The sequence below is a fragment of the Equus quagga genome, chromosome 20, assembly GCF_021613505.1.
Source record: "Equus quagga isolate Etosha38 chromosome 20, UCLA_HA_Equagga_1.0, whole genome shotgun sequence".
Lineage (NCBI taxonomy): Eukaryota > Metazoa > Chordata > Mammalia > Perissodactyla > Equidae > Equus > Equus quagga.
In genome coordinates, this window is record NC_060286.1 from 6,005,037 (window position 1) to 6,025,907 (window position 20,871).

General features: G+C 41.5%; 1 protein-coding gene across 2 annotated transcripts in view; it reads left to right on the forward strand.

The window, feature by feature from the left end:
• Positions 1–17,651, forward strand: part of DAAM1 (dishevelled associated activator of morphogenesis 1) — a 161,335-nt gene extending 143,684 nt beyond the window's left edge. For both annotated transcript variants that reach the window (XM_046647122.1, XM_046647123.1), the window contains exons 18-25: positions 621–727; positions 2,328–2,416; positions 3,261–3,429; positions 6,662–6,769; positions 8,134–8,194; positions 10,619–10,750; positions 13,731–13,901; positions 14,965–17,651. In XM_046647122.1, the coding sequence (XP_046503078.1) occupies positions 621–727; positions 2,328–2,416; positions 3,261–3,429; positions 6,662–6,769; positions 8,134–8,194; positions 10,619–10,750; positions 13,731–13,901; positions 14,965–15,174 (1,047 nt within the window). In that variant the 3' untranslated portion in view covers positions 15,175–17,651. The remainder of the gene's footprint in view (positions 1–620; positions 728–2,327; positions 2,417–3,260; positions 3,430–6,661; positions 6,770–8,133; positions 8,195–10,618; positions 10,751–13,730; positions 13,902–14,964) is intronic.
• The last annotated feature ends 3,220 nt before the right edge of the window (positions 17,652–20,871 follow it).

The window sequence follows — 20,871 nt, forward strand, 5'->3', positions numbered from 1 at the left end:
TGCTCATTTCTTCTTCCAAAATAAAATATGGAATCAAAAACTTCAAGTCCCACTGTGTTCCTTTCATCCAACTCTACATGGAGCAAAAACTGAGATGGAATTAGATAAGCCAAAGAAATCAGCAAATGAATGGAAAATGTACATAGAATTACTCACTCAAGCATGAAGTCATAGGAAAAAGCATAGAGCTGAGAGTCAAGAGACTAGGTTCCATTTCTGATGATTACATGCACTTGCTTTGTAATCCTGGGTGAGAGGCTTAATCTCTCTTGACTCAGTTGTATCCTCTTCTCATGAGAGGGTTGACATCTCCAGGCTCCCTCTAATAGTCTGTGCAAAGTGGGTCCTGGAAGAGAGCTTCCTTCCACAGTTCTGACTTGAGAGGCAGAATAGAGCGGAAAGGTGCCAGGAAGGAATCTTATACCAATTTAACTACTTTCAAGTAAAAATGGAAAGATTTATTCATTTCTATTGTATCTTAAGAATCACCTGTGAGCAGAGTTTACAAATTAACAAAAAGTTAAAATTTCATCTTGGGACAGATTAACTGAAAGGGTGAAAAATTGCTACAAGAATTTAGATTATAAACCTCAGTTTGAATATTTGTGTGTACTTTTTAGCTCTTGAAATTTGTTCCTGAAAAGAGTGACATTGACCTGTTGGAGGAACATAAGCATGAACTGGATCGGATGGCCAAGGCTGATAGGTTCCTTTTTGAGATGAGCCGGTGAGTTTGAAAATGCTTCAAAAGTAAAGATGCCCCCATCTTTCTAAGGAAGTTAAACTTTTGATCCATGTTGAATTGTTGGGGACAGTTAACCTGGTTTAACTTGAAGCCTTTTGAATTCCAGAACCTTCTCAAGGCTGAGCTGTGAGGAATTGGATTGTTTTGTTTATGTGAGCTCTCGCTCCTGGGAGCCAGGGTCAGGGGCAGGGGCAGGGTCAGAGGCAGGGTCAGGGTCAGGGTTGCTTCACAGTTATTTCTGGGCCTCATGGACTCATGTGCTTTGACCTAGTCAAGTCATAAGTTTTCCTGGTTCCAGTCAGTGTTGTTCTCCTCACCACTTTGATTTCTTGAGATTGTACCTCACTCTTGTACCTCAGCATATCAAGGTGGTTGTAAAACAGAAAAAAAAATGGGCAGACTTGGCGATGTCAACCTGGAGCCCACTGACTGAACAGCCAGGGTCTGGATGTCAAGTCGTGACACATGCAGACATCACTAATCGATCGTGGCACTCTTCCCACGGAGCCTTGGCAAGCTTTCTCAACCTTTCTCCAGAAAGGCCTGAGGCAGCCACTGCTTTGTAATTGAGTTTGGCATGCGAGCTGAGTCTGTTTGCCATCCCAGGCCTAGCAAATTGATTCTGCGTTAGACAAGGACCAGTGGTCCTGAAACTCGCCATCAGCTGAAGGGCAGAACTCTTCCCCTGAGTGCCAAAGTCTGACAAACGTAGCCAAGGGGAACATGCCTCTCGCTCTACATTTCAGCCATATCCAGAGTTATTTGTGTTGTTGTTCCATCTTAACTCATCATTTTGTACACTACTGTAAGACAAAGGATTGTTTTGAAATTTGGAGGAAGGGCTGGGCTGATCCCTGGTCCTACTGGACTGAAGTTTCCACTATGGAGCAGGTTAGGCAGTGATTTCAGAGGCCTGAGCAAAAGTGCTCACCCTCGCCCCCTCAGCAGCACAGAGAGCTTACCTTGGAGGTAATCAGAGGCCAGCGTTCATTGCTGTTGTCTCTAGTGCTAGCGCTATCGTGGAAGGCAGAGCATGCCAGCCCTGAGGGGAGCAGATGCAGGGCTAACTGTGAAGAGAGGGGAAGGTGTGGGTGTGGATGAGGAGACAATGCTGTAGACAGGTTACTCTACAGTTTTGCCAAATGCAAACGTTGTGGGCCGTGAAGCAGCGTGGGCGAAGTGCGGGAGACAGCCTTTGTTGGCAGCAGAACGGACAGTCTTCACCCTTTCATTCCTTTTTCTCTCTTCTCTGCTCACAAGGGCTACTGGGACTCTGAGGAAGGGAAGGGGCTTGCTTTCCTCGACGGCAGCCAGCTCTCACTTTCTTTTAGCAGTTGCCTAGTCTGATTGGGGCTAAGGACCCTGCTGCAATTGCCACAATACCCACTGTAGGTCAGAGAGAAAGGGGCTCTCCAGGAGAAGATGGCCTCGCGCCCTGTGCTCCTGTCCAGGAGAGGAACTGTGCACGTGTGTGTGTCTGTGTGTGTTTGGGGGGTACTCTAGGGTACCTCCACCTCCTTTTCCATTGAGTGGACACAGATGTATTAAGTAAATGTTCGTTAATCCATGCTTGCTCTTACAGAATTAACCATTATCAGCAAAGACTGCAGTCGCTGTACTTCAAAAAGAAGTTTGCAGAGCGTGTGGCAGAAGTGAAACCGAAGGTAGAAGGTAAAGTCAGGCCACCCAGGCTGGAAATGACGTTTGTCTTACGTGCCCCTTTACAAGTGCAATCCAGGTGCATATGGTGAACAGGATCGCTTTGGTGATTTTCTTGTTCACAATCTTTTGGAATTCTGACGGGTCATTACTTAAGGTCCATGCTTGGCTCGCTGGCCCAGCCTGGGTTCTGGAGCTCCCAGCACGCCGCCTGGGCTCCTTTGCAGGCTCGGGCTTTGGACATCCTGGATGTTGGTGAGGAATTTATTTGATCACTGCTGGCATTAAGCCTATAATTAGCTTTCTTGCAATGGGGTCTTACTAGATTTTTCTAAGGGAAGAGCCGAGGCTCTTATATGGTTTGATTTTGAGGCTGTTAGATTTTTAGATGTTTGAAATATGGGCAAGGCAACTAAAGAGCACAGCCACAGAACGTGAGCTGGGACTTAGGAGCCTGCTCGAGCCCTGATCCCTGGTGATACCTGCAAGCTATAACATGTAACGCAGTTTTTCTATCAATGGAAGTGATCAGTAATCCTGTTGATCTGACTCATACCAGGCAGGAAAGTGTTTGCAAAGGAATGTGGGAAATGCAGTTGCTGTTCTGTGTGTTCCTAACTGCTTGTAGTTGATGAGTCAGGCGAGAAAAGGACTGGCAAAGAGTGGCATTGTGCGGCTGTCTGGCTCTCCATGTCCCTGAGTTCTTTGCCTCTGGTTGAAATGTTTTGAAAGCGCTCCCTGGTAGCCTAGCAACCCAATCTTACATCTTCAGTATCCACTGTTAGGTGTGCAGGTTTAGGATGGATATCACTGGAAAGTCTGGATTGTAATAGTAGTCTTTTTGTGTGTTTTGAAGCGATTCGTTCTGGCTCAGAAGAGGTGTTCAGGAGTGGTGCCCTGAAGCAGTTGCTAGAGGTGGTTTTGGCCTTTGGGAATTACATGAATAAAGGCCAAAGAGGCAATGCGTATGGATTCAAGATATCCAGCCTGAACAAGATTGCTGACACAAAATCCAGCATTGACAAGTAAGTGTGGATCTTCTGTCCTGGAGGATCTGGCTGCTCGGCTCAGGGCTTACACTTGTCCCTTGCTCCTCTGGGCCTCACAATGCTGCAGTCTCTGGCTTGCACTGCTCTTTCCTTGTCTGACTTGAGCCCTCTCTGACCTCTCGCACAACCACAAGTACCCCAAGTTCCTGTTGGGCCAATTATCCTTCATCCGTTTTCAGTCCACAGGGATATGATCTAGTCCAAATTTGTTGTTTTTTGGGTTTTCTTGGATAAACTTTTTATTATAATATAATGCACTAAAGACAAGTTCACTAATCGTAAACATGCAGCTTGATGAATTTTCACAAATTGAACACATTAGCATAACTAGTGCCTAGATGCAGAAAGAGAATCTTACCAGCACTCTGGTGGTCTCCTGCTGTCCTGTGCCAGTCACTATGCCTCCACAGAGAACCATGTTCCAGGGAAAAGAAAGAAAACCGACAGCTGATGACCGAATGTGAAGCTTGTTGGGTTTTTAAGTTGTGTTCTCCTTTATACATTGAAGCTAGCAGATATGTGAAAAATATGTGTAAATGTGTTTTGGCTGTTGGTATTCAGCTGCTCATCCCAAGACTCATTAAAATGCTTCCTAGAAAGTGCATTTTAAGTGAACAGATTCTCCTTAGAGACACCGAGATGTGAAAATGCTCTGCTGCCATTAACAGGTAGGGTCATTGGGCACATTAACTCTAGCTGCCCTGAGAGCTGTGTTTCTCTAAGGTTCTCACTGACTTCAAAGGAACTTGCACAATTGTTTCTAAGGTAAACTGCTTTGTACCCAAATTCCTTTTAGAAATATGCACTGTTCACTCTAATTATGCCTAACGAGTGAGGCTTTTTACTCTATGTTTTCTATAGGGTTAGCGAAGCATAGCATTATGGCAACCCTGAATCCGTCCTATAAGAAATAAGCAGTGTGTTAAGTTGTTGGCCTAACCTTATCTTTGCATCATGTAGAGATAGATTAAGGAAGGGCAGCTGTTATGTCACTGCCACCTGATTTTTAATAAAAGCACTTGATCCTTTTCAGAGCAGTTTCACATGTGATCGTCGCAACAGCCTGTATTGTACACAGGCCAAGTGCTATGTCGCCTGTTAGCAGATAAAGAAACTAAGCCAGGGTCAGGTGGCTCGTGTAACTTGCCTAAGGTCACAACAAGCAAGGTATGTGGCCCTACAGGTGTTTGACACCTGTCCTAGTCGTCTGTCCACAGCTCTTATTTGTAGGCGGTAGTAGGCAATTGTAGCATCTTACTTGCATACAAAGAGCAGCCACCTCTTGAAGGAAGAGTGTTCTCTTCAACTGGGCTTGCAGGTCAAAGGAAGGGAACCCTCACTACCAGTCAGTCCTGTTCTCTCTCTCTCAAAGAGAAACACACACCCACAAGTCCTTGATACTCTTTGCCCCCCTCAAACTTAATGATAACCTGGCACTTACTACGTGATTATCTGCTTATTAAAGTTACTACAGAATTTATCTAATGGGCAATCTTTTTCAAAACAGTAGAGACACTCTGATCTCTTTTTTTCTGCCTGTGAATCTTTGTTCCTCAAAAGTGTCTTATAAACCCATAGTGCCAGCAGAGTGCCTTGCTTATAAGCACTCACTCGTTAAATGTTCAAGTGAATCTAATCAAACTGCACAAGGCTGTCGGCATGAAGGGTACATGCATTCTGCATTGAAGACTTGTCTAGGTAACCAGAATTATTAGCCAGTGTTTGACTTTGCTGAGCAATTGTTTTCTAATTATTGAGAGCAAGGACAATTTTTTTTACATGTGGGCCAGTTGACTCAGAGGAATAGGATTGCATTGACTTCTGTGAAGCTGCTAGGGTAACCAGAAATGGTTTTCATTATTATGGAAAAGAAAACTCGGGCTGGCCTGGTGGCACAGTGGTGAAGTTCACAGGTCCTGCTTCGGCTGCCCGGGATTCACCCGGATCCCGGGTGCGGACATGGCACAGCTTGGCAAGCCATGCTGTGGCAGACGTCCCACATATAAAGTAGAGGAAGATGGGCACGGGTGTTAGCTCAGGGCCAGTCTTCCTCAGCAAAAAGAGGAGGATTGGCAGCAGTTAGCTCAGTGCTAATCTTCCTCAAAGAAAAGAAAAGAAAAAAGAAAATTGTTTGACAGCTCTGCTTCACTTTAGTTGGAGGTGGGTGGGACTGATGTGACAGCATTGTGAAATAGCAAACTGCCTAAAAATTAGGGATGTGTTTTTAAAGACACACATTTGTGTCTTCCTGATTAGGGTAACTTTCAATAGACCAGTGGTTCTCGATCTTACCTGTTAGAAATACTGGGGAGTTTTTAAAAATACCCACACCTGGCCTCACCTCGTTCCAATTAAGTGAATCTCAGGTTGGCCCCCCGGCATCTGGTGTCCAGGTGATTGTAATATGCATTGCGGATGGTGGAGGCACTGGGACCAGACTACCACAGCTTTGCCTAGTAGATAGTTTTATCAGACGCCTGCCTTTTCAACCTGGGTCAGTCAGGGTGCAGCCCTGTCACCACCAAAGAGGGAGCTGGGGTATGGCAGTTAGAAGGTGAAGTGTTGCTAAAATTAGGAATTGGATTCTCAGCCGAAAGGATACCATATCTGTGACGGCACAGTCTTGGCCCACTTCCAGGCTGGGCCCCGAAATCGGTGGCTTTCTAACTTTCTGACCACTGTTTGCTGCAACATGAAAACAAATAGAGTGAAAGAAATATTAAATGAGAATTATCCATAATCCTCATCAGTGAGTCGCTGCTCTGTTCCTTTAGACTGAAAATGGCTGTCCCTTGTTAGTGGCTTAAACACCCCTGCCTCCCCACCCGAACACCGCCCTGCTTTGTGTGAATAAATGGTGGATGCACTATGAAGGTGTGTCCCCACTGCCGATGGTTCCTATTCATTTCCATCACCTGTAGCATTACCCAGATTTTCAAGGATGCTCGTTATGGGCCAAAGAAAGTATAACTTTTATCCCCTGCCCTACCTTTTTAGAAGACGTATGCTTCCTTCTGATATATATTTCTGTAAATCTCATGTAGGCTCTCCCCATATCACCTTCTCTTGAGAATTCTTGCCTTACAGGAACCTCCAAATTTTGAAATTAATGCAGAAATATAGCATTCTTGTGGATCCAACCACTTGAATGTTTAAATCATATGCAGATATTAACCATGTTTGATGTTCTTTCCTTCTTTAATTATAGGAACATTACACTTTTGCACTATCTCATAACTATTGTGGAAAATAAATACCCCAAGGTTCTCAATCTACATGAAGAACTGCGGGACATTCCTCAAGCAGCAAAAGTAAAGTAAGTACCTACAGTGAGTCGTGTTAGTTTTTTAATCATGTGGGCTGTGCTTTAGCCATTGAGATAGGTGGTCAGCACTGCGTGAAGAGGGTCCTCTGTTTGCTTTCCCATGAATAGAATGGGGAATAAAGTTTGAATCGTATCCCAATCACTCAAATGTTTGGAATATATATTTGTTCTAGCTCCTCTGGAATACCCCTGCCTGCAGTTTTTAACTTCCACAAAACCTAATTCTGTGGGTTATTAAAAGGAAAGGAAAGGAATGTGGTTTCACTAGGACTTTTAAATGGTAGTTGTATTAACATACAGGTAGGAGCACCCTTGGTGAAATGAGGATACGTGGTTAAGGAAATAGGAGACCTAAATGTCAGATTGGTGCTTGTAATTTTCACGTGTGCACATACTCCCAGAAACCAAGGCAAGCTTTTAATGAAAAGCAGTCTTTATGCAAATCAAGAAACTAAAAACAAAATGGAAGGTTGCCAAACTTTCACCACAAACTTCACAGCGCTTTTCAGAGACCGAGGAACCGACAGTTCTCCTTGTGTTCACCCCTCCCCCTTTTGGCCCCCCCACCTTTTTTTAAACACATTTAAACTGCATCTTTTTGCAATGAATTTGAAAAATGTGATGAGCAGGCTAATTTTTTCCCTCTTTTTGTAGAATTTGGTAGAAAGGTACCATATAAGGCATGAAATTAAAATGTTAAAGTAAATGAAATATTGGTGAATTTGTTTACATTTGAATTATCTGCAAGAATTAAGTTGTAATCTCTAATGTTTAAAAGCCATCACATATAAAGCATTATGAGAGAAGCCCAGGACACTTTCTCTATAAAAAAAAAAAGCAATGGAAATGAAAACTAGTTAGTACAACTTTAAGAAAAATCATTCTTAGTTGAAATTTAAGACATCACCTTGTATTATTCATGGTACCAGAGCTTTAGCGAATAGCAGAGCACTGAGTATGAAGGGCACAGCCTGAGTGTGATTGTGGATAAGCCGGTTTCCTTTCCTTGTTCAAAGGGAACCACGTACAGCAAGGAATTTATTTCCATATATAGTAATTTGCTTAAGTGAGATTTTTGTGAGATTGAAACATGAAATATTTTTGTCCAGATGGGAGATATTTCTATTCTACTATTTTTAACCTATAAAATATACCTGCTGGCTGTGGAAAACAAAAAACCTAATTCCATAAGTTCAAAACGTTGTTGTCTTTCTGTGAGATCTGAACATTGAAGGGAATTTTAGACATTTCAAATAAACAAGTGTGGACTGCCAAGCATGAAATATTTAAACATATCATATATTTAATAGGTATCAGTCACATGTTGGTTACTAAGATGTTGTTATTTACAACAGCATGACTGAGCTGGACAAAGAGATAAATACATTGAGAAGTGGCCTGAAAGCAGTAGAGACGGTGAGTTTTGTTTCTTTCCTAATTCCCAGTCTTTGCACCATCCCTAGTGCTGGCGATGTCCAGAAGAGGAGTCGCCAGTTGTTTTGGCATGTGGTATGCCCCGGGGGAAACGTTTATTAAGAAAAAAGCAAAGGTAGGCTGAATTTAGCCTGATGACTCAATTGCGGGCAGGAGAATGTCACGGAGGGGTCTCTGGAGCAGGAGCTGGGAAACTGGACCCACAATTCCATCCATTTCCTACCTTCGAGGCAGAACTCACTAAAGTGGACTGGCCTAGGTGATCCTCAAGGACCTGTGGCTGAGAAGGAGGGTGGAGTAAGCTTAGGTATGTAGAAGGGAGGTCATCCGAGGTTGTACGAGACAAGCTCTGCCCAGGCCTCAGTGGAAGGAAAGTGGGTCAGGCAGCCAGAGGCAGAGGAGTCTGTGGAATTAAACCTGACTGTTCAGGCACAGTGCCACGTGGGTATTGCACAAATGCCGCCAGCAATAAGGAGGCAGGTCAGCGGATGAGAAACCTCGTTCAGGAGAGTGGACATAGCTCTGATCTGGCACTTAGTGAAGGAGACTGGTTCCCAGCAGCTTGCGAAGGTGCCCTTCTCTTAAATATCTTTCAGATCATTTATCAGTAATGCCCTGAGGACCCTCCTTTTCTTTTTTTATTGCAAAACTATGCCATAGAAAGTAGTTAACCTCATTAAAGACACACCTCTAATAAAAATCACAATTGTAATGTCTAATCTTTTCTGTTTGTTTTTAATAAACTAAGGAGCATGTAAGGTTTTATTTCTTTCCTTTTTGGAGGGGAAGGAGAGGGGCTGTTCAAAAAGAAAATGAGATGAACTAATTGAGTGAGCTCTTTTTCTCCCAGTCCCAGTGGGCCGAGAGACTGGGAGTGAGCATGTAGGACGGTCCTCGGCTTTCAGAGGCCAGACTGGATCAGGGCAGTTTGGGACGAGGCTAGTTTTATAGCCTTCACTCTGTTGCCATTTCCTGCCAGTGGAAGGCTTTCTTGAGACTAGCCTGGCAGTTGTGACAGCCCTAAAGCCTGATAATGGATGCTCTGACCCTTGAGTCCGAGCCCGTTGACAGCAAGCATGAGAGGGGGCTCAAGGAAATTATGTGTTTGGGGTTTATTAAAGGTAGTTTTGCTGAAATCTCTCCATCCCCGGGGTCGTGTACGCTGTAACACATTCTTCATAGGAAAGGGGAGCTTAAGTGTCAAGCTGTAGCCTTGGGAGGAAATGTTGGGTGGCAGAACTTGGCCTATCTAAATATTCATGTCTCCTAATTGTGCTTTGCACAAATTGATTAAAAGTACTAGAACTGTGACTTTCTTCCAATCAGAGCAAGCTCCATAATTTATAAGCGTTTCCACTTCTGTTATTTCATTTGATTCTTATGCTGACGTGGATCTGCCCTCTTACGAGTGCAGAAACTGAGACCCAGGACTCTTGTCATGGATAAGTCAGTGGTGGAGCTGAATCAGCACCCGTAGCCTGGGACCTGTACACTCCCGCTTGTTGGTACCTCTGCCAAAGTGGGTGCCAAAGAAAACAGAGAGATCCAGATTAAGTCAGTTGGTACACAGCATAGTTGTTGCTGAAATTCTGGAGTCACACAGGCTGGAGTTCAAACTCGGGCTCTATCACATATCAGCTACTCGACTTTGAGCAAAGAATTTAATCCCGCTCGATTTCAATTTATATCTCTGTAAAATGGGGATAATAATGTTTCACTTATAGAGGTATTGTGGGATTAAATAAGAAAGTGCCTGCGGCAATGGTTGAAATTAATTATTGAAGTTAGATTTGAATAATATGTATGTTCATCACCATGGTAATGGAGAATGTGGATAATTAACAGGACACTAATACTCCTATCTGCCTGTTCACAAAAACCAAATGGTGTGGACAAGAAGAAAAATGGCAGACAATTATGATGCCAAATGTTACAGTTGAAATTCTCCTGATCCAGATAGCATGGTGTAGGAAGTAAGTAGACTTGGCCAAGAGGGAAAGAAGGAATAATCAGGAAACCAGAATTCTGAGCACAGAATATCAACAGATTTTCTTGCTTTCAGTCACACACTCTTTGAATCCAGTTTGCTCTCCATTATTTGTTTAACGTCTATTAATTTTCTCCAAATGCGAATCTGCTGACTTCTACAGCTGGCTTAAGAAGTCACACTGATAAAGTACTCAGATGATTGGTGGAGTTGCCATTCGCAGATGCGTGTATGCACATGGGCATGGCTCTGGCACAGTGGGCGGAAGGGCAGGGGAGCTGGAGTGTCACACAGTGTTTCAGAGCAGGCTTTGATGTGTTTGCCATTCTGACTTACTAAATTTGAGGCATATGGAAAATGAGACAAGGTGTGTCTGCATTTGAAGCCTATGTTGACGTTACCCACTTCCTGTGTTTAAGGAGCTGGAATATCAGAAGTCTCAGCCTCTGCAGCCTGGAGATAAGTTTGTGTCTGTCGTCAGCCAGTTCATCACAGTAGCCAGCTTCAGCTTCTCTGATGTCGAAGATCTTCTAGCAGAAGCTAAAGACCTGGTAAATTGCCCTCTTGCACACTGAGTGTTGTTTGACAGGGCTGGTACTTTCAGATGTTATACTATAAGTATATTGTCATTTCTAGGACTGTGATCAATTGAGACACACCTTTTTTATATAACTGGACTATATTGCCTTTAGGTTAGCAAGATCTTGCAATATCCGAAGGGTTAAAACCAGTAAATACTTTGACAATTGTCTCTTGGTTGATATTGGATCAAAATACTTATCTCTGGAAACCAGAAAAGAGTAGATTATGAAAAGCAGAGGCAGATGAAATCTGCAGTCAGGTGACCAAGGCCCTGTGCCTGGGGACCTGTGAGTAATATGTTCTCCTGAGTCAGGGACCTGAGAGGACAGAATACTCCCTCTTGAAATCTCCAGCAGAACTTACTCAGTGAGATGCACTTTGACTCATAGCTTCATTGCAAGAGGCATATATATATTTTTTAAGACATTTCTTTTTGTGACTTTTGCTATTTCAAAATTTTGTTTTCTTGCAAAGGAAAAATTTTTGTTGGCTAATAACCAAGACCTTAAATCCCCCTGGCTCTCCTCTCCCTCTCTCTCTCTCTGTCTGTCTCTCTCTAATTTTTCCATGGTCACTTGTTGAGTTACAGATATGGATGATTGTGTGTGTGAGTCTACACACACTGTGGTTTAAATTCCGAAGGAGACTGTGTGGAGATGCATTTGCTAGTCTGCACCTTAAACCCCACCTCCAACATGATTAACTCAACTTGCAGACAATATATGCTCAGATGACTGCTGTTAGGTCTAGCCTCTGATATCCATGATAGAAATCAGTCAGCAGCCTCCACTGGGGTAGCCCTGCCACGTCTTGTGTATGCCACACTACTTGGGGTATACACTCCGGAAAGGAAGGGACCACTTCCCAAACTAGGCAATATAGTACTTATTTCCTCAAGGGGTCGAACATTTTTATAACAATCAACTGGATAATTTTTGATTTAAAAACACACACACCCACCAAACCTCCTTTTTTTATCTTAGTGTGAGAACTTCAGTCTGGGACTAGTTTCGTCAGATTTCTAAGAGTAGAATATACATGACTTCATCATCACTAGAATTCCTAGATAAAAAGATCATTCAGGATGGCTTGGAGTGTGTGAACTTGAATGTTTTAGAAACTCAATTTTAGGCTGTCTGTTGCTGTTTTGTTTATAGCAGACCTTTTAGAAATTAGCTTATAAAACCATGAAGCTAGCTAGAGTGCTGTATGTGGCGTGTGAAAAATGTTGTATTTTTCTCTAAAGAGTGCTAGTTTCTAATAGAATATTTCCAAATAAGTAAAACATTGAGAACAGCTCCTCAGCAAAGAAAAAGATGGTAAAATAAAGATATGAAATAATTATAAAATGTTGTATGTAGACACACAGACACATATATATGCACAACATAATCAAAAATTGTTTTATTTAAGAATAAATATTGAGGAGGAATTGGATGAAAGTAGTCAAAACGTTCAAACTTCCAGTTAGAAGATCGATAAGTCCTGGGGATGTAATGTATGATATGGTGACTATAGTTAACACTGCTGGATGCTATATTTGAAAATTGTTAACAGAGTAGACCCAACAGTTCTCATTGCAAGGAAAAAAACCCATTTTTTTTCCTTTTTTTTTTTTTTGGTATCTATATGAGATGATGGATATTAACTTGTTGTGGAATCACTTTACAATATATATGTCAAGTCATTATGCTGTACATCTTAAACTTATGCAGTGCTGTATGTCAATTATATCTCAATAAAACTGGGGGAGGGGAGCCAAAAAAATAAAAGGCAATCAATACTGAAAATATCTCCTTTAAGTAGATAATATTACTTGAAATATCAGAAAAACTTAATATAATAAAGGCAGGTAATGCAAGAAAAATAAAAGCAATTAGAAACTTTTGGGTTGGGGGACTGCATACACATCTGACAGGCTAAACCTGAAGAAAATTAAAGATCTGGAAAATTTTAAGTAGTTGATTAGGCATAGAGAATGAGAATTCATTTGACTTTGAAGCTAGAAACACCATCCTTAGTGGCTTAGGAATAACAGCATTAGATCATTAGATCCTTAGAGAAGGAGGAAAAATTCTAACAAGCCGTCTGACCTGCACTGAACATAATTTGGATAGTCATACTAATACTAAGACTCCTAAAAGCTTGCGGTCTCAGGTTATGAAGGCAATTGCCGGAAGAACTAGAATTAGCAACAATGAAAACTAAAAAGACTGGAAATACTGTTTTGTTACTATATATAGATATCTATAGGTATATATAGATATCTACATATATACACTTTCATTTAACTTTTTAAAATTCTCCCTTAATATTTTACATTTTATCTCTTTTAAAAAGATTTGCATTGAAAGGGGTTCTAAAACAAAGGATTTGGAATAAAATTGTATTCTTAGTCATAAATTTTGGGTTGCATTAATGATTCCATAATCAGTTATTGTTTTCTAATTAAGGCCCAGGTAGTATCATAACACCAGCATTATTTATAATCAGGAAAAGCATCTAGGAAGCACGGGATCCCATTTGCTTTTGATATTAACCATATGGCACCAATAAATGATATTAAACTACTTGAAAGAAAAGTTGAAAGTGCAAGTCTCCGTGCCCCTTTAGAGTTGCTATTACCTTTATGTCTTGAGTGCTCTGCCCCACGATATTTTGCTTTTTTGTTTTTAGTACTGTTTAGTTAATAAAAAGTCATGGTAGGTGATCATGGATGTTAAGCTGAAATGAGGTGGACAAGAACGAATGGTTTCAAATGTGGAGGAGTATTACATTTTTGACTTTAGCAGTGATTGATAGACATGTTCAGCAGCCAAAGATAAATACAGGCTCACTAAAATCCAGCAAGTCATATGTGACTCAATTTGACCTTTGGTCATTCTACAGAGCTTTGATTATGGAATTCTCTTGGAACACTGAACTCCCTAAAACCTTCTTTTTTTCCAGTTTACTAAAGCAGTGAAACACTTTGGGGAAGAGGCTGGCAAAATACAGCCAGATGAGTTCTTTGGCATTTTTGATCAGTTTCTTCAAGCTGTGTCAGAAGCCAAACAAGAGAACGAAAACATGAGAAAGAAGAAGGAGGAGGAAGAGCGCCGAGCTCGCATGGAAGCTCAGGTGAGAGAGGGGTAATCAGCCAACTCCACCTCCTGCAAGTTCTCTTGCTGCAACTCCGTGGTTTTTAGACAGCATTCCGAGGTGCTGGCGAGAAGGAGGGCATCGAAGAACTCTCTAGAATACTGCTGGGAGTTTAAATTGGTATAAAGTTTCTCTTGGACAATTTGGCAGTATATGTCCAAAGCCTGAAAAAATATACCCACATCCTTTGATCTGGAATTCCATTTCCTAGAAATGATTCTAAAGAAATAATCATAAATTTGCACAAAGAGAGCAGCAATCTTTATAATAGCCCCGACCTGGTAACAACCTAAATGTTTACAAACCGGGCATTAGTTCTAAATGATGTAAGAGCTACATAATGGAATATACAGTCATGTCTTCAAACAATATTTGCTGATGCAAGAAAGTTTACAAAATGATTTCTCTATGATAGCTCTCTTTTTTTTTATTTTGGTAAAATAGGTGTTAATATAGAAAATAATGGTGGTGGGATGTACCCCCAAAAGGTTCACAATGGTTATCCTTGATGTAGAATAAAGGATGATTTTCCCCTTTTGTTTACCTGAATTATCTAAAATTACTTGCCTTCAATAATGGTAACTCTCGCGTAGCAGGTTCCAGGCATCCGCGGTAGATACAGGCTAAGCCTTTGATGTAGGGAGAGTGGCCTGATGAGCGTTCCTTGTAGTCTTTCTATGCCATCAAAGAAACCAATATTTGAGTCCATTTAATAGTGATAACTTTCTCATTCCATTATAGAAGTATGAATTGCCCCAACTGCTCTTTTTTTTTAACTCGAATGTCATGGGGATCACCTAGATGCTGGATGGTTACAGTCTAATCACAAAGTAGTGATCCTTTTTGTTCCTTGTTCGTTGCTTCTACAGTGAGACCTCATGTCCCAGTTACCCCTCTCTTGTGACATCCAGGGGCGTTGGCAGCTAAGGATGGACCTGGCTTGGTGTGGCTGAAGCTCTGCCATATTTCACAGAATCCATCTCTACTGCAAACAAAAGACAACATTTTTACACTTCTCTAAGAGGTTGCTTTCTCTTTGCAGCTCAAAGAACAACGTGAAAGGGAACGTAAAATGAGGAAAGCAAAAGAGAACAGTGAAGAAGGCGGAGAGTTCGATGACCTGGTTTCAGCTTTACGCTCAGGAGAAGTGTTCGACAAAGACCTTTCTAAACTGAAGCGGAATCGCAAGCGCGTTACCAACCAGATGACGGACAGCAGCCGAGAGAGACCAGTCACGAAACTTAATTTCTAATTTTCCTTGAATACTTTTTTAGAAAGCTCATTAGCAGCCCTTTGAAGTGACTAGAACTTTTCATTACACTGCCTTGCAATCCAAACAGTGGCAATTTCTTCTTTCATCTGTGAGAGAATGTGTGAATGTGTGTGTATGTAAATGTATGTGTATATATATTAAAAAAAATGTATATAGAAGTCTGAGTGTTGTCTGAAGACCTATATGTATGGTTAAAAAAAATCTATGTTAATGTATGTGCTCAGAAACCCTTTGTGTATGCATTCATATTGAGTGTGGCTCATTTTCTTCCCCTAAACACCACAACTGTTCAGAAGCACAATACTATCTCCTGAAAGAGATGACAGAGACATTCCCTAGAGTAAAAAGAAAAGCAAAAGCAAAAAAAAAAAGCTTGAGAAATATTTTATAGTTTCCAAGCTTAGTATACTTTGAAATTATTTTCATTGGTAAAACTAGTGTTGGAAAAATATAGATTTAAAATGGTTTTTGATAGTTGACAATGTGATGCTGGTGCATTGCATCAGTATTTGGTCGGACCAGCTTCGAATCTCTGACTTTGGTGTGGGGATGCAGTCTGTAAATGTTTATTGAGAACATCTTGCACACAATCTGAATTATGTAGAATGTCAGAATTTTTTTTTTATATATTTAAAACTTGGACATCAATTCTTTTCCCTAATTTCATCGAGTTCTCTGCCAAGCGCTCTTGATGATTTCTTTACATTGCTTTTGGAAAGAACACTATTTATCTAAATGCAATCCATGCTTTTGTTAAAGAACAAGATTGCCAGAATGTGCTTGTTGTCCTAACAATATAGATATATGAACTAAAAATAAAATTTCCCACCCAAGACCTAAAAGGAGGAATTGTCTGAAGGGTTGAAAGTTATTTAAAAAAATTTTTTATGGGGGTGCCTTTTTTTTTTTTTGTATTTCCTGTTTTGTAGGACAAGCTGCATCTTCTGTAACTATAGGTCTGGACTAAAGGACACTTAATGAATGCACAAAATGTCAACAGCACTAACAGAGATGCCAAGATCTATTTATCTCTAAGTATGTTTGAAGTGGTTTGCTGTTTATATGTTGTCATTTTAAATTGTGTGTCAGTAAAGCTACCTGTAAAATTTCAGTCCAAAAGATAAAGCTCTCAGGGAGAAATGAATAGAAACAATGAACATTAGAAAATAAAATATAGATGCTTACCATTAACCTACCAACTCTTAATATCCTTAAGTTATATATAAAGAGGACTGTTACTTTCTTTTTTTTTTTGGCTTTGCTTTATTTATTTGTAGTGGGGGAGGGGGGCTAAGGTTCTCTTTGCTTTCCATCGATCCTGTTGCGGTTGGGTTTCCTGTGGAGAGAGTAGTTTGTCCTGTTGCACTAGAACATTATTTACTCCCTAAATTGAGTTTTTCAGTCAATTAACAAATATTTATTAAAGACCTACTGTGTGCCAGGCATAGTAGGGCTACAGTGGTAAGCAAGACAGAGCCTCTGCCCCAAGAAGCTTATGTTCTAACGGGGATAGTAAGGGGTGGATAGAATACCAATGTGTGCACTGTACAGGAATCGAACTATTTAAAAATAATTATAATGCTTAGCGCAGATAGTGAGGTCTGCGCTATGTGAAAGCTGTGAAATAGTGCTCTAAGAGTTGTCAAGAGCTGTGGTTTTACATTTTTCCCCCCCATTGCAAACTTAGTGACTTTCTACACATTATGTGGAAGTAAATGACTCTAGCAAATACAACGTCATAAATACACAGCAGGCTTATGCTGCCCCAACTCCTAGTTCCCAAGGTCTGCAAGTACACCGTGTTAAAGCTGCAGGTGGAGACTGTGCTCAAAAAAGGCATGGAGGTGAGGAGGAGTGGGATGTGCTGACGGATTTGTCTATTCCTTAACTAAAGTGCCTCTATGTATATTCTTCTCTATTTCTAGCAGGAGAAACTTGGTCTGGCTCAGTTTTGAGACTGTACTTTGAAAACGGCTTTGTCTTACAGTTTAAGGAGTGGACAGTAGAAGGAGAGTCACATAAAGGAGCAAGCTTGTGTAGCATGTCCCTCTTGCCCTTTTTATCATCCTCATTTTGATGTGGCCATCCTGGTAGGCCTCCTCTGCCATTTCCATTTTTGGTTTCTTTCCCCAAAAGCTGTGTACAGGTAATTCCATGTGCCATTGTTGGAAAAAACCTACTTTTTAGATTGGTGCTGGTGTAAGTAGCCACTTTTCTCTCTCGGGTATGTATTTTAAAAGTTTTTTCTTTGTTTTTTTAAATTAATGCCAAAAATAAAAAGCATTATAATTTGTAAACTTAATTATATGTCTTGTATCTTATTAGCTTAGTAGTTGGAACCGCTTAGTCTTTAGGTGCAAGACTGTTGTCATAGTACCGAGAAAAAACTGTTGTGTGTTATGAGACTGTACATTTTTTTAAATAGCAATATGCAATAAAGAGATGAATTCATTGGATGTGTGCATATGCTTTCTATGAGTTATTAAAATAGCATTATCCAACTTCCTTGCACGTAATGGACGGCAGCGTTCCCTCTGCCCGCAGAGTACCCTATGCTGCCTCTTTCTGTAACTCCGCAACTTCTTTGTACACCTCTAGTAAGTATTACAGTTTCGTGGTGGGGCTACTGATGATGTTATTCAACTGAGGGTGTAGAAAAGAATCTCTGCTCTCTAGAATCAAAACCTTTTTCATTTTGATGCATTTCCTCTTCAAAAATTAATGTATGGTATAGGTCAATATGGGAAGTGTTACCTGTATAGAACAAGGAATGTGTATTTTATCTTCCAAAAATAGGGCTTTCTCTTGGCACCACGTCACTTGGGCTGCCTGGCCATCCTCAACCCAACCTGAAGTCAAGCTGAAATTGTCCTGGTGGCTGATAGAGGACCGAAGCCTTTCTGATCTTTGGCGTGGACTCAGGATGTTCTTAGAATTGCTGACCATCTTGTTTTCCTCTCGTCACTGGACACTGCAGAGCATCCACAGCTACTTTGTTCTCTTACGCTGGCATTCAAATGGGAGAGATCCTCGTGCATGTTACACAAACATTATATTCCATCCCACAAACTGAACGTACTGCTGTGTTATTTGTACGGTTTGAGTGTGGAGCTACATAAAGAACCATCACAGTGCCCTTAGTGTATTGATAGAAATAGGGAAAAACCTGAAAGTTTCAGATCATTACATTTACTTTTATGTCCTCAGTTTCCCCAAAAAAATCACCGAGGAAGATGTGCTTCTGCTGGGAGGGTGAAGCTACTCGATCCTTCCAGGACTTTGCCCCTTTTTTGTAATCTAACATAGGTTTATGTGAGGCAAAAGGATGATCTTTATTGAAATAGTTTGAACACAATTATTCAAAAGACTGAGTTCTGAAAGGGAGGGAGAATTTTTTGTGAGACTTTTTTTTTTACATCAGCTATTTCCTATCAAATGGAAAGCCTAAATTAAGAGTTCTCAAGGTTTAACATCTATTGTATACCATTTGGTTCCATAAACACTGGCTTCGAGAACCATGGACCGTGTGTAGAGATTTAAAGGCAGGGTTCTAAGCTGCTTGCATCAGGGTCATTTGTGGACCATCGCTGTGTTACATGCTCATTTTGTCCATGTGGTGTATACATTGGTTTACATCTCTAAATTCCTGTTCCCCTATTAATACAAACTCCACTGATGTAGTCCTGCTGAGTCCATAATTAAGAGATGGCTTAAAATCTTTAAATTCTTTATCTTGGAGAAAGTTTGGAAGCCCTAGAGGAAAGAATTCCTTATTTATAAGAATTTTCATGTTTTCCACAGCAAAGACCAGTCAAAACTACTTTTTATGCATCTTGTAGGGAAAACATCAGATCTAACCTTTGGTCTCTTCCCTGATATGCTTTTGTCTACTGCAATCAACTGTGTGTTTCCATGGTTTCAAACAAGCAACATGAACACAACATTGCACGCTAGGGGTTTGTGACAATGGAGATCCTTATTTTAATCAAAACTTGTTTTTGCTTTTCACGGGAAAGAGAGTTTCCTAAATATAATTTTCCCAAGTCACTTAAAGCATTTGTTCTCTCCGCTTCTATATAGGCCTGTGGTTCTTTCACTGGGCAGAGAAAGGAGCAGTTCTTTACTGATTTTCATACCATCTCCCACTTCATTTATGCCCATTATGGTCACAGAGAAACATTTCTGTAGCAAAAAATCTGCAGGTCCCCATGCAATGGTGAACATCTCTTGTTGTTGTCCTTGTTAGTGTCCCCCCACCCCTGACTCTGGTGTAGAGAAACTTTCCTAAGTCTGTTGAGATTTGAAGGGGCCACTCTGACTCTCCTAGGATGGGAAGGGTGTCCAGAAAGGAGGTGATTGTGATGCTAAGCAATGACTCACGAAGACGGGCATAGAGGAGAGAAGGAGTTGCCTTCACCAGCTGCTTAAAAAGAGAAGAGTCCCTGTACACATGGCCCAGAAACTTCCCTACCTCAGGTCAAGTTGCCCTCCTCCCTTGCACATACCCCTTTCAGCTTAATTCCCTTTGATGACTTTTTTTTTTTTTGCTTGAGGAAGATTGTCCCTGAGCTAACATCTGCCAATCTTCCTCTATTTTGCATGGGGGATGCCGCCACAGCGTGGCTTGATGAGCAGTGTGTAGGTGTGCTCCCAGGATCTGAACCCTCAAATCCCAAGCCACTGAAATGGAGCACCAGAGCTTAACCACTACACCATCGACCAGCCCCTCCCTTTGATAACTTTTCATGCCCTTTACTTCCCCAGTTTATTCACATCTGGGTATATCTCAAAAAAATGACCCAACAGGGTAGCTTCTCATCATACTTCCCTCTGGACTTCCATTCAGACTGCCACCCTTTGCGACTTCAGCCCAGTCTCTAAAACTTCCCATTCTTAGACCCATAGGACCTTGCTGTCCATTCCAGAGCTCTTGACTGTAGAAGCCAGGGGGCAGAGAAGCAAGGATGGGCTGGTCACTGGTGAGCTAATCCCGCGTAGGCAGTTCACATTCCAAGCCCGTAGGATTTCCAGTTTAAGACAGTTTCTGCAAGTTGACTGTCATTAGAAGGCTCAGAAGAAGAGCCTGTCCTTCTTCCCTCCCTTTCTTCCTTCTCTCAAATCAGCTTCATTAGTTGCCCCACCATCATAAAGTCCTCGTTATTAGGAATTCTCTTAAAATGCCTTTTGCAGAAAACCGTCCTCTCCTACCACCTTGAAAGTGAGACACTTGACCCTGAGATGCAGCAGCTGCTTAGTGACCTGACGTTTTTATGGCTGGTGAGTTCACACTAAGAGCCTGGCTTTCCACTGTCTGCTAGAGGCCCAGGGTGGAGTGGAGTCGTTCAGGCCCTGTCTCACTGGAGCGCTGCTGGAGGATTAATGCAATGGGGAAAGGAGCCTCCACCACGTGACCTGGAGAAATGCTTGGGGCATTGGCAATTGCCTTTCCCTCACTAGAGTGTGGCAAGGGTGCCCCTGATGACAGCCGGAACTACCTACAGTCATTATGGTGCTCCTCACAGAAGGCTGCTCTCAATTCTTTTGAGCCGACTTCTAAGCAGCACACTAGAACCTGAGAGCTCTGAGTTCCAGAGCTGTCTGTTGCCCTCAGACAGGAGCCGTGCCCTAGGCAAGTCTCCTAAACCCCTTCTTTGGAAGCTGGGCAGAGCAGTTCTA